The sequence below is a fragment of the Homalodisca vitripennis genome, chromosome 3 (genome assembly GCF_021130785.1).
Source record: "Homalodisca vitripennis isolate AUS2020 chromosome 3, UT_GWSS_2.1, whole genome shotgun sequence".
Classification (NCBI taxonomy): Eukaryota; Metazoa; Arthropoda; class Insecta; order Hemiptera; family Cicadellidae; genus Homalodisca; species Homalodisca vitripennis.
This window is the reverse complement of record NC_060209.1, coordinates 38,502,535-38,517,557: the sequence shown is the minus strand read 5'-3', so window position 1 is coordinate 38,517,557 and position 15,023 is coordinate 38,502,535. Positions and strand designations below refer to the sequence as shown.

Here is a 15,023-nt window from a genome sequence, read left to right as displayed (position 1 = left end):
GATATAGATAACCGGGTCCGCTTATCGTACCATATCCCTACCCTACGTACTCTATATTTAGGCTAAATTTCATGGATATTGTACACTTACCTCTTCTAAATGGAAATCTGTTAACCGTCCACGAATTAACAGAATAGCTTATGTCACTAAAATTGATATTAACACAACTTCCTTTTCTTGGACTTATCAACTCGTTATTGTAAATAGAATCTTGCTCTTGGATATTCATCTCTTCGCTATTTCTTGATAACCCTTTCTTATAAGAACAGTAACTGATAACAGGATTAAGTTTTGTCTAAATAATAATTGTTCAATTAGCATTAATTGCTTCAATTTAAACGTTGCAAAACATTTTACATTTTACGAAACTGAACACAAGTATAAAACACTACTATCACGAACAATCATCTTTGTTTGTTACATGTTTGTTTACTCTTCGTGTTCGTTCAAATGTGTTTACTACAAACTGATGGGTGTTGATTTTTTTCGATTTGTCTGCTCAACAGGTTAGCCACAACAAAGAAAAATAATACATTATTTGTACTGTTATATTATATGTACTCATTTATTTTATCAACTACCAACAACCACTTCAACTGTATATATCATGGCAAGGATTATAAAAATGAAGAGCCGCAGCTAAGAACGAGCATAGTCAATTTTCACGAAATAGAGCTTGTAGTGCACATAGATGGCTCATTATTGACAGAATGTTTACATGATACTATTCGGACAAGAAATATTATAGTTCCAATGTTATAAAGAGGTAAATATCAATGACTCGGGTGAGTGCGCTCATAGTACGAGCACCGACAGGCAAGAGAGATCAGGGTCCAAATTTGGACACCACAGTACAGCTATATTTTCACTCTTTCATAAGGAGTTTTTTTTTAATGTCATAATATTACGTGAGTTACTCAGACAGTGTAGACGAGGCAACTGTGTCAAATAATGTAAATATCACAGGTAAAGTGAATGATGGTACGAAAAAACGACGTCCCACTACCCACGAGGTTGGTATCCTAATTACTGCAGATTGACCAGACTTCTCCACAATACCTGATTAGTGGATTCCTGACACGTTTTCTCCTTGGTCACCAGGTAGAAACACGTGCAATGCAGTAAAAGTTCCGTTCGAGGTAAAGCAATAGACAGCTAATAAATACGTGCAGTACGGTATAAGTTCCGTTCGGGGTAAAGCGATAGGCAGCCAATAAACACGTGCAGTACAATACAAGTTCCGTTAGGAGTAAAGCGATAGACAGCCAATAAACACGTGCAGTACAGTACAAGTTCCGTTCGGGGACAACGATAGACAGCCAATTAAACACGTGCTGTACAGTTCAAGTTCCGTTCGGGGTACAACGATAGACAGCCAATTAAACACGTGCTGTACAGTTCAAGTTCCGTTCGGGGTACAACGATAGACATCCAATAAACACGTGCTGTACAGTACGTTCCGTTCGGGGTACAACGATACTCAGCCAATAAACACATGCTGTACAGTACAAGTTCCGTTCGGTTAATTGATGATTGTAGATGTTCACGCTTCAAATATTTTGAGGTTTCGTCCGATGAACGACAACACATTATTTAAAATCTTAACCTGTTGGGAGAATGTGATGGACAGCATCATTGTTTAAATGGACTCATCACTGTCGTACCTATCCAACGACGCTGCAACCGGAAGGAAGAATCTGAAGCAAACATACATGCTTCTTGTTGTTTGTTGTTATCGTGTTCGTGTGCATGTAAGTGGCACGTTACAGGATGTCAGCGTATGTCACAAACCCATATTCTTAGATGGCATTACCAATCGTCGAGTTTAAACTTTAAAGAAAAATTCGGTTAATGTAAAGTTGATATTCATGGTAAGCACGCAAAGAGACCAAATCAAAAGTTACGAGTATTATAACATATTGTAAAGCGAGAAAAATTCACTACTCGTTTAAAGACACTTCCAAAGTGTATAAAGTTATAAAGAGCAAGAAAATTCCAAATTTCACAGAATATGTTGTAATCTAATAAAGAAAACCCTCCTGATTTCACTATTTTTCGTGATATTTGGACAGACACTATAATATTTTATGTGGGTATCCACAAAAAGACACGTGCAGGAATTGTGACTTATTGAAAGCAGAAATATCGATTTTAAAACGTTTTAAAAGAAAACTTACCATGGATGCTGACGACGAAATCACAGAATTATTAAAACAAACACTATTAGATAGGGAAAAGGTTGAAAGAATTGACTTAGCAAGAAGCACGCAATTTTATTGAATGAAAAGAAAATACAGAAAGGAATCTAGAAAAAAGGACAACATTGAGGCTATAACAGTGGATTTAAAAAAAAACCCTGCTCACGCCAAATATAACTACATTTTTTATGTACTACTGCTGCCAATTGAATTTCATTTTATTTAATGTCCATATTTTATCTGACTCGACTTCAGTGTTTTACACATACGACTAAGCCCAATAAGGAGCAGATGACGTTTGGTTTACAATAGAACAGTTTTTAATAAGGTGCTTTGTCCTCCTCCGTAGACTAGTGGATACAGACACGGCTCTCTAACTAAGTGATCACGGGTTCAAATCCCGGGGAGGTCCAATCATGATAGGAATAATAGCCACAGTGATTTAAACAAGCCAGCATAGCCCTTGATTATAGATCCTCAGAAGGATTTATAATCAAGGCTTAAAGTCTGTTATAAAACACGTCTTCAAATTCAAATGACTTTATTTGTATCATATATAAGTATACATACAAATTAAACCTAACACAACGTCTTTGTTGTCTTTTGTCAGAAGTAGGCTTCTCTGTTCTGAGTATATATATATTTTCTTAATCGGATAACCTGGCAAAGCCAGCTATCGAACAGAAAATACAAAGGCTAGGGTAAATTACAGTGGCCGTAAATATACACATTTTGACAGATTTTCGTGATAGTGACAAGGCAAAAAAAAAACCCACTCGTAACGGAAATATAATTCACTAAAACAAAAGTGTTTATACACACGTACAAAATTGTGGGCGAAGCCGAGGGTAAACCACATATTTGTAAGAAAAAAAAAGAATTTTGATATTACCAACGTATTATTTATTCTTCTTAATACCATGCACAATAATGCATAATTTTTACATAATATTAATAAAATAGGCCTAATAATCAAACCGCAGTGAAGCGTGCCCGGTTCAGCTGGTATATTTATAATAAATCTTAAAACATTATTTAAATTCTAAAGTTATTAAATAACAATAATTTAATGCAAGAGTTCTCCTCTGAATCTTTATACTCCAGTGCGGCTAAAACTCGTGTGGTGGGAACCGATCATAGGAACGTCCACTTGCCGAGCAAGCACTACATCGTTTCAGCAACTGCTTCATCGATATCATATAATATTTGTCCCTAGGGCGCTCCGTTACGTTAAACGCCTGTTTTTCGTGATGTAGGCATAACCTGGTTAGTTTAGCTATTACTTATTTATATTCTACTTACGAAGTTATCAAGCGTCCAAATTCAATTTAAGTGAATAAGTTATAGACAAGATCATGCTAAAAGATAAAACCGAATTTAAAATGTAGAAAAAATTCAAATATTGATTAAAATTACAGAGCGTCGTTGATAGCATGATACATGATAGGACCAGGCCTGCCAAAATGGCTTGCTAGCTATCAACCTGGACTGAATGAAAAAAATTCCGGTTTGCGAGTTAACAGCGAAATTGTTATGAGCTGCACATTATCAGTAAACCTGTTCTATAATCCAAGGTCGCAGATAATCTAATCGCAGCTAATTCGTTCTGGTACATATAAATAGATGTCCCTTGAATGTTTTAAGACAGGTTTGGAAGATCTTTTAATAAGGGGAAAATGTATATCCATTACAATAGAAAATAATAAAGATAACAAATGTGCATATACATCTCACGTACAAGGACGACTTTAACATCTTCGCTGCTGGTATATAATACTGAATGACACCAACTACTTTTACTGTGATGGTGCGTCATTATTACCGCAATCAACGCACGTACAAATCACACAGAAAATAGTTACGGCATGTCCACCTTTTAAAGTAGTATTTAAATAAAACAATACAAACTTAACAATCTTGAAGATGATTTATAGTTGCAATCCCCTAATAACATAAAACATTAATTTTGGATCAACCTAAATATAAATAAAACATGTATTTTATAAGCAAATTTTACATAGGAATTTTTTGTCATGTGACATAATAAAATATTTTACCTCAAAATTTAAACTTTGATAAAAAACGTTCATTCCCAATTGAGGACAATTTCAAAGAACTAAGTTGTCCCATGATTTTAGCTTTCTGCACCACTAACGTGCAACGCAACGTGATACACTCCGATTATTGTCTACCCCTCGAATGCCACTGACTCGTCCTGGCTATCGCTGTACCCCGAACGGAACTAGTACTGTACATCATGTGTTTATTGGCTGTCTATCGCTTTACTCCGAACGTAACTTGTACTGTACTGCACGCGTTTCTACCTGGTGACCAAGGAGAAACCGTGTCAGGAATCTACTTATCAGGTCTTGTGGAGAGGTCTGGTCAATCTGCGTGCCCACCTGCAATACTAAGGTGTGAGGAAGTTAGGTGTTCCTAAATTAATTAAGTTGTGGCTACGATGTTGTAGACTGGAAAATAGTCGGATCAATGTTTGAGTAGGTCTTTGAAGACTCGGGAATTGACATCACCATTTGTATTTTCACTCCTTGGAAAACGTAAAGACGAATCAGAGATCGCGACGTAACCTAGAGGAAGATAACGTGCCATCCCCTTGAACCATGATGATACTGTTCTTAACAACACTTACGGACTTAAGGAGGGGTTAGTTTTATGAGACTGTGAAAGAATGTTTCAGATAAACAGGCCATACAAAGGGAATTTGACCGAACACTCGAAATCCCTGGCAGTAACAAAAGGGATAACAGGGATAATAGCGCCGTTGGAGAGAGAGCGCTCAGTAAGTTGGGTCAGTTTCTTTGACCTGGCCGAGTATCACTCCATACATGAGCGGTGGGTGGGCACTGTGATCCTTCTCCACTTGTCTAGTAAGTTCTGAAACTTGAATTTCCTAGAAACACTAATAACCTTATAAGGAGTTGTCGTGACGCAGCGAGTAAGTTGAGCTCTAGTAGTGAACTTGTGAAGTGACAGAATTAGTGGTAGGTAATACTCGTGTACGTGACAGATGAAATTGTGTTAATAATTATTGACCGTGTTAGTGTTGAAATATACTCGTATGTTACTAGATATACAATAGTTAATAGTGGTGTTGTGGTAATATAGATTAGTGACATTTTTAAAAACAATTGTGTTATTTAAGGTCAGCCTAGTCTTAAGTTTGTAAATATTAATATTAATATTAATACATATTTAATAGATTCATATAACTTAACCAATATAAGCTGCCATGATTCCGCTCATTGCTTGAAGTATAAACGTATGTTCTTTGTTTAAATTTTGTTATTGACGATTACAAATTTAAAAGGATAATAAGATTTGGAACGTTTGCCATCGTTATAATATGTAACAAAAGGTATACACGACGTTTTGAGGATTGAATTCCATCCTCTTAATCATGTTAAAAATAGTTAGTTCCATTATAAAATAAAGAAAAGCAAGGTAAAAGAAGAGAAAGAAAATGGGTCAAACATATCCGAAACCTACTTGGAGTCCAGACAGGTGAAAATGAACCCAGGCGTTGTAACTGCACAGGATGTAAGTCACGAGCATTTGAATTTAAGAGGACTATTACACGTCATACCAAAGCAAGAAAAAGTGGTATACTAACAAGAAAATTACTGTCGGATCTTCCTGCGGCTCCTGGTGTGACAACTGAAATAATAAACAGGAACAATAGTCGGGAAGGGGAATGGTAAATGCAGCCGCCTCCGGATCTATGTTTAGGTCCTATACCTTAATGTCATGGACTTTGCTGGTGGAGGTTTGTTTGATTGATAAAATCTTTTTAGGTTGGTTTTCTAGTTAGTTCATTTTGTAATATTGGTACCTAAAGTGGCCAAACCTCAACCGACGCGACGTTGACTTAGCGGTTGGTCTGCTAATTTTACTCATGAAGCCTCAATACGTTCGAGTTTAAAAAAAATTCTCCTCCCATTTCATGAGATGATTTCTAGACCAGCAATGTTGAGCATTATACACTTTTCTACTTGCCCCCTTTCCGTATTTTCTTCATGTTCTTTAATTCTCACATTTAGTTGCCTTTTTGTATCGTCTATGCATTTCCTATTACAGCAACGTGCTATACTGTAAACATAATTTTTGAGCCCTGTGTGTCATGCTTTGGTTTGGATTGTCGCATACGTATTTCTTTATTTCTATTTTCTGACTCATGGTTTTGTCTATTATTCTTTTGTGGTTATTTATGACAGACCTTTTGTAACATATAACGACGGCAAATATCCGAAATCCTATTATCCTTTTAAATACAGGTTATTGTAATAAAAAACAAAGTAAACAAGAAAACAACTTCAATGAAAAACGCAATCGTAGAGTCACAATATACGCAGAAATTGTGCAATTAATTTTACAATGAATTAAAATATTTTTTATCAATCTTCGGTCCCGGATTTTGGATGTGGATTCAATGCGAGTGAGGCATTTTGTGCCTTCGTTTTCATTGCAGCCTGGTACACGCCCAGGCATGTGTGTTATTTGGTATGTACATGCTCTCCAGGAAGGAAACCATCTCGCTCTGTCACGTCATGTGAGACAACTGAAGAGGACATTATTTGTGTTAATTGCCGGCGAGGTGGAAGGCGTAAGCCCCCTCTCCTCTGATGTAGACGTTAGTGCGCTGTCATATTCAATCTTCTCAGTGATCACCGCACATTAACACTCATCTTAGATATAGACCAAATTGAGATATACCTCGAGTTGGCCCTAGTCTGAGGTTTAGTCGTTTTTAAACATCATCTGTACTTCTAAATGTTTTATAAAAAATTAAAAAGGGCATAACTAAAGAATGTAAATTTATCTTAATTGAGAACTTATCTTTTTAACAATTACATAATAAATTGATTAATAATGTATTTTTGGCAAATTTCATTTCTGGAAATAAAAGGAATTCTGATTCTAAAAGCATAAAGAACATAATTTTAGGTTATCAAGTAATTTACTTATTTTAATAGCTTTTGTTGATTTTGGCTTTAGTGAACTAAATCTAACAAATATTCAAAATCAAATACATTACGTTGTTAAATTGATAAGGTTTTAAATACGTAATGAATTGTGGACGCTCATGTTTCTATGATATGAGAAAGTATTTAGCAACTTTTTCGTTCTTTTGCTTTAAATTCTTTAAATCTAAAATAAATTTGTAACTCAATTTATTTAAGAATTTAAGGTAATGGGAATTTGATATAATCAAACTTTTTTGCAAAATGTAGACAGAATTAAGTAATACATTTAATGATTTTATTTACATTGGCTTATCCAACTTTAATTTGCACTATGGACGTACAATGATTCCAATTAGCTGTTAATGATTAAATGTTAACCATAGTAATTTTAATTTTAATTTTTGGCCAATACAAAATTTATTGATATTGTGAACTTGAAATGTTTAGATAGATTTATAATCCACCTATTGCAATTTGTAAATGTAAAATATTCTCTATGTATCATCACGATTACGGCCGCAATTGTTAACACATCTTTACGAAGCTTGGTATAGAGGTTCAACAAGCGAATGGAAAGGTCAAGTTGGTTGTTGGGGCCAATCGGACCAAAGGGGGCGGAGACCCAAGGTCCTGCACAACTACTATAAAATTTGTGTCTGTGGATGGATTGAACCAAAATTGGAATGCACGTTCTATGCGATACGGCGTTCGGTGCAGTTTTGAAACAAAGGGTGGGCTATTTTGTAATCAATTACGTTAGGCACGTTGTAGTTGGATGGACATCAGCCAAAATTTACATAAATGTTCCACAGAACAAAACAGAGACGGATCCCTCTCCCTTCGGCCATTACAATGTTCTATATAACTACTATAGTCCCCTTATATTTTGGATGGACTTGAACAAAATTTTGCATGAAGGTTCTGAAGGTTAACACTATGGCCATTTCGTTGGTTACCCCTACCAAACCAAAAAGAGAGGCGCTCCAGCGCGAAAACCGCTTTCTGCTGGTTACCTAGGTGGTTCAGTGCTCGTAAGTTCCACGCTCTAGTCTTATGTAGTACATGGAAATCTACATGAATCTTGAGGACGTTGAGTTAAAGGTCTTGTTTATTATAAATGTAGATGATTTTCAGAAAGGTTTGTATTAATTTAATATCTTTTCATATATTTTCAGCATAGTCTACAGTGTTAAATGATTATATTACAATTACATATTTGTGTACACAGTACTTTATACAAAACTAGTTAGAATCTGTTTATATGATCTTTTTTAGAATAATTTGAATATTAATTGTAGACATTTTAGCTGAACATACAATCATATGAAATGACGATTTACAAGACGCATTAATTTCTTAGACAATTAATTCTTTATTCAAGTTAATTTGTTGTACAAACACTTATTTGTATTATAGGAAAAAGTATACTTAGTTTTTTCTGTAACTCTTCTTATTTATCATTTAACACTACATATAAAACATGATTACACCAATTTTAAGATATCACTTGACTCTTTTATTAGTCCTATAAAATTTACAACATTTTACACGCTCCCATTCAACAATGATAATTTAGTATTATAATATACAATAACTGAGCTATGATAATAATTATTTATTTATATTACAGAATAATCAAGGAAATAACTGATATAGATTACTCAATCACACGATGTAATAATATGTTAGTTCTGTGTTAATTTATTACGTAAATTGTGCTTGAAAGATTGGATTTAAAGATTTATATTTATAAGTTGAATTTTGGTAATAATAGGCTATAATATATTTTGTTTCTCCTTAAAGTCAAGAATAAACTATATAGTGTGTAATGTTATACTGAAATATACCAATCAAACTTGACTCTAGATTTTCGTTATCCAAGATAAGTAATCATTCTACTGTCTTAGCTACGAACTGGAATTAAGTATCTGCAAACTGAACTAATTGTTGTAAATTTTGAGGGATAATCAATTTAGTGCTACACAAAAAGATTTAAGAACTCAGTTATTATTTATAACATTTTAAAATATTAGTAAGATTTAGTTAGCGTGTTTAACGATTGAACGGGAATCCAGGAGGGAACATTTTATCCATATGATTAACAAAATTCTTAGTCCACTCATTCCAGTACTTCCTGTTCTTCTCTTGCTCATCTTCTATCTTCTGGAACACTTCCTTACACTCCTCATCTGTCAAGGGTTCAGACGTGCTGGAGGTCTGGTCGTTCGTGGTGGTGTAGGTTCTCCTGGTGCACTTCCCGTCCTTGATCACAATTAGCGTGGAGGGGGTGTTGCTAAACAGACAAAACTTGTTGGGGTCTCCAAACACTATCATGTCACTCGTGGTCAGCGTTATCATGTTCTGTACATCTGCACAGGACACTTTAAAGGAATCATTCACCCCTCTCCCAGCGACAGTGATTGCCTGCACACAACTACCGTCCTCGGAGTAAGCGAAGGAGTTGATGACGTAGTTAGGGTTGGATACGGTATTGTAACCTAGAAAAGAAAATACCTAATAATAACACTTTTAACAAAACACATTACTTATTTCTGAAAATCGAAAAGAAACACTGGAAAGTAATTCCAGTGTTTGTTACTGGAGCATATCCTGGAACATATCCAGGATCTCATTTCGTAAAGGGAGTGGTCAACAGTATACACATATAAAATCTCTAATGCTTATTCTATAAAAAATACTTATGGCTTATTAATATAGTTAATGGTAACTATGGTCTTTATTGTCAAAATATATATGAAACAAACTCCAGATTGTTTTACAATCCAGCAACATTTCAAAAGTTTGAGCGTGGGATAACCTCAATAACCTCCCTGAATACGTGCCTGGCCGAAAGTACTCAACCACTAATGAACTGTTATTGTATTTGGAGTATTATGGAATGGAGTATAACTAATATACACGTAAAACCTCTGGACCTGAATTCAATAGTTTATAATCGTCCAGGGACCAAGGGCCAATTTAGATTGTATAAGTTCACAACCTGCTTTTTCAAGAAATCGTTCGAGAAATGTTGTCTAAGAAAGAAATCGATAGTCAGCTATACTAATTTTGGTGGAGGCTGAGATTGAATATATCAAAAGGGCTAAAAATATGAAACGATACTTTTTCTCATGTCATATTTTTCTTAGCGTTACAAGCTTAAAACCAACCGCCAGACGTGTAAATACAGTAGTTGCCTTCTCGATCAGCTGATTCAATTGTCGATTGTTGCCACGGCTACGTATTCATTACTTCTTTCTTATTTGAGGTTAGGTTTTGCTAACGTGGTGCTAACAACGGTAGAGAAAGTATTCTCCTACCTCACAGGGGAGCTTCGGTGTAGTAAGGACAGACGAGGAAAACTAAAGTCTCGAATAGAATTGGTTGTTTTTATTTGTTATCTCTGCTCATTTGTTTGTGATTTGAGAGTATTAACAGAATAGTTTATTTACAACTGGAATATAGCTGTAATAATGCCCAACTAAAAAGATGGGTTCTGGGCATTTTTTAATTTTAGATTAATTTCTGTTGATGTCGTACAGAGAATTATAAAAGAGCCTAACTACATTCCTCCACATCAACAGGAGATCGTGAGACGTGGTTATACTGCCACAAACATACCCTTTTTTTAGTGACTGGTTCTTGCGGTTAAGCGACGAGGCCAGATCAATGCTATTTATACCTTAATATTGTATTCTTGATGCCATTAGATTTCTTGAAGATTTTATAAATACAGATTTTCTGATTCTGATTTTAATTTCTAAAATATGTTTGGCAAAATCTTTTAAACCTCTTTCTTGAGAGAGTTTTGGTTTTTACACTTGTTCATGGTTTCCTTTGAAAATGCTATATATTCTTTTTTGTGAAACGGATTACTCTGCTTACCGAAAGTTAACTCTAGGATATGGCTCTTCTGTTATACAACAGAGAAAAGCCATCGTAAAGTCTCTAAGGCTGGATTCTTCCATTACATAAACCCATCCTTTTCACAGAACGAGGAGAAATTTATCGAGGGTTAGAAGTGCTAACACCGCATCGAAGATTCTTTACCACTAATTATACTTCTTTTAAAATGTATTATTGGCGTTGGTGATTTGAAAAAAATAGCAGGATCTTAGACATTGATAATTGTTATATGTTTTAAGAGTAGAAAGAACACTATGAAGTACAGAGGTTATTTTTTCGCTAATTCTGATTTACTGAGAATATTTTCAACAAGATATTTCATAACTTACTTAAAAATACAATGCCAGTTCATTACACTTATATACACAGATCTGTTTGTTTTGCAAATAATAATTACCATCTCCGTAAAGAATAAAAAGCAGTGTTGACCAGTTGCCGCATGAGACTATGAATATTTCCTTGACATGACATGTTCCTTTTAAATTGTCTGTTTTGTAAGACTACAATTTAAATTTTACTACTTAAAAGGTTAATCATGTGTCAATAATACAAGTTGACATTTTAAATATTATAAATGGAATATTGTGAAAATTAATACTCTACGAACCATTGAACAATGAACACATTTGAAACTACGTTTCAGCTATCTACCGACTGTTATAGCCTACCAAAATTTCAGCAATTCCTTTAAACCAAGTGTTGTATTATTGATACAAAACAACCCAGATGTGCGATGTAAATTATTTTATATTTAAATAATACATTTTATTCACTAAATTTCACGTTTTCATGAATATGTAAATCTTAATTTCCTCAATGACATTTCAACAAACTAACTTTATTAAAAACTTTTATAAATATGTGGTAAAGAAACTGATACAGAGATTTTGTATATATCTCCAAAAAAACTGTAATTAAGGAATAGTAGTGTTTTGTTTTACATTTCGCCTATTAGTTTACTTTTTTCCCATTGCCCTGCTTGAATAAATTATACAGGCAAAGATTTGAAGAATTACTGACTCATAAAAATTCTAAACATATGTATTCTCAACTTACAAGCTAAAAATGTTTTTGGGAACACCAAAATAGTTTCAAACAACTCAGTTCTTTTTTTAAAGGAAATCTAAAAAAAGTCTGATGAAACCAAAATTATTCTGTAAGTTCTCAATGATTAGGAACAGCATGCAATGTCAAGGACAGTTTATATTAAAAAAAAAACGAGTTGTATCCATCTGAGTCTTGTTAATATATTGTTACATTTTAATCCATTTGCATATCGAGCTGAAATTGTGCTTTTTATCATCTATAATTATAACAAAATATAAAACGGCTGTTGGTAAAATATTGTAGATATCGCAAGATATTGTATAGGACTGGAAACGGATATCTACACTTCAAAAATATCGAATAATGAGTATTGAAATGAACTAAGAGAACTGTTAGACCCGAATATCTACACTTTTAAGTAAATGATCAAGCATAAAATGTTGTTTTACACAATTTAGGAATTATGATATAAAATCAGTTCAGAACTGGAGTGAATGTGTTAGCTACACATAATGTATGTAGACACTAGACAGGTATTGTACATGAGTTTAACTACATTTTATTGCATTTATTACAGGAAGAATGGAAAAGGTAGATCCGACATAAATAACATTGCTCCAAACATAAACAACACAATTCAGTCTGCAATTAAAACAGTTTGGTTTTGTGGGTTTCTAATTTTAACAGCCAACATAGGAAAACTAAACGCACAACACATAACAAGTAATTGTGTATGAGTGAAAATAACAGTAATAATTGGTAATCATCTTAGACATTTTAAAATTATATGTGTTATAAATCATTGTAATCAGCAGAAATCCTACATTTATATTCAATAAAAATCTAAAAAACTCAAAACATAACAGTTTTTAAACCAGTGCGCCATGCACTATTACGAGAGGTCAAGATAAGAAGTATACATATAGAACAACAGTAAAGATGCTAACTGAAATTTTCTTTAAGATTGATCCTTCAAATCTAGGACAGAAAAGTCTTTCCTTGGATAACGTGGAAGTTATATAATACAGATAAATCACCAGATTAAAACTGAATAAGAATAAAAATTAGAACACTCAAGTAACCTCACAAGTTAGTGATTTGAATATTAAATAACAAAAAAGTTAAAACATCGAAAACATGATTGTCAACTTAAAACATCTGGATCTCCTATACAAAGTAGCTCTCTCCTTGCAGTTATATCGTTCAAGTTTGATAACCTGACGGGATTCTGTAAGTTCTAGTAAATGTTCTGAGCTGGCCCTGTAGTTGTCAGTCCGACACCTGATCTCTAGTATTTGGCTTTCACATGTCACATGTATTAGTTGCCATAGGTTTCTTCTTACTTCATCCCCATTCCTCAGAATGGGAACGTGGATGATGGGATTCTGTAAGTTCTAGTATATTATCTCCTGAGCTGGCCTTGTAGTTGTCCGTTTAACCATTGATCTGTGGTCTTTGGCTTTCACATGTGACAGGAATTAGTTGCCATCGGTTTCTTCTTACTTCAGCTCCATTCCTCAAAATGACCAAATACGAGTGGGGATGATCTGTTTTAGCTTGGGCAGAACCATTTGTGCGTACATCTATGACCGCATTTCCCCTATACAGGTGGCTCCAAAAGTTCTTTAGGAAATGCCAGCATCATTCTTCGGCTTCTCAGTCGCACTAAGGAAAAGTGGCCTGGTGGTTGTTGTTTCAAATCCATAATCTTGGGCAAATTTCTGCAATTGTTCGGATGTAAATTTCGTGTCTCCATCTGCCTGAGTTTCTAATGGGACTTCATGCCTTCCGAAAAGGTTCTGCGTTCTTCCAATCACACATGTCAATTTTAGTGAACTTAGTTTGACGAGTCCCTAGAACCTTGACAAATATTCTTGTATTACTAGGAATTATTTTTGATCGCACTTTAGTAGAAAATCAGCTCCTAAGTAAATCAATGGTTCTTGAAGCAATTTTGCCTTGATAAGAGGCGCCTTACGTCGATATCCAGTTCACACCACGCAGTTTTCAATCATAGACCAAAGTCAGTTGGCAGCTAGGACACCAGACAGTGTCCCTACAGTAGGGGCCACGAAAGAATGAAGTTGGCCACGTCAACTGCCGCCTGTCACGGCGCACTGCGTCCGACACAGACCGTAAGTTGTCACAGTGTTGTATTGTACAAAACTCCAACTAACGTAGTTACTTGGTCAGCTCAGTCCTCATTGGCTGCACCAAGGCCACGCGCCAAATAGGCTCCGCCCTCAACTGCACTCTCTCGTGGTGCCTACTGTAGCGCGCTGTTTACATTTGACGACATTCAACTGACATTCGTGAAGTTTAGCCAATATTTCTTTTCTCAGAGACCTTGGAATGAACACGCGTCTACCTTTGACAAACATGCCATCTTCATGACAAGTTCGTTGCGGTATATGCAAAAACATCAGTTTTCCTTCACTCGTGTTATATTGGCTAATTCTCACTCTTCTAGATCTTCCATTTGGCTATCATATATCCGAAAACCGCTTCAGCTGCGTAATTCTTCAACAATGTTTTTTTATGAAATATTCATTCTAGGAATACCGATGTACTGATAATAATCATAATATGATTATAATATTGATAATAATCATTTTATAATGTGCCAGTCCATCAATAGCCGAAACTTCTGGATTTCTACACAAACAGTCCTTTGGCACACACGCAATTGTCCTTTGAGATGTGAATTACTTCATAATCGAAATTTTGCGTTAGCAACTCGAATCTTTGGAGCCTTTCTGACAAGTTAGAGATTGACTTGGATCCGATAACTTCAACCAATATATTATAATCGTTGTATAACAGATTTCCTTTTCCGAAAACATAACGAGAATTTTTCACACGGGCAGACCCAAAGTGTATACAAAGTGAT

The 15,023-nt window shown here is 34.8% G+C and overlaps 1 protein-coding gene across 3 annotated transcripts in view; it reads right to left on the bottom strand.

Moving 5' to 3' along the window:
• The window catches only part of LOC124356809 (ATP-binding cassette sub-family G member 1-like), a 61,771-nt gene extending 60,695 nt beyond the window's left edge, over positions 1 to 1,076 (bottom strand). For 2 of the 3 annotated variants that reach the window (XM_046808021.1, XM_046808022.1), the window contains exon 1: positions 91 to 1,076. In XM_046808021.1, coding sequence (XP_046663977.1) covers positions 91 to 229 — 139 coding nt within the window. In that variant the 5' untranslated portion in view covers positions 230 to 1,076. The remainder of the gene's footprint in view (positions 1 to 90) is intronic. The other variant, XM_046808020.1, reaches the window with a different exon arrangement.
• Positions 1,077 to 15,023: the final 13,947 nt, after the last annotated feature.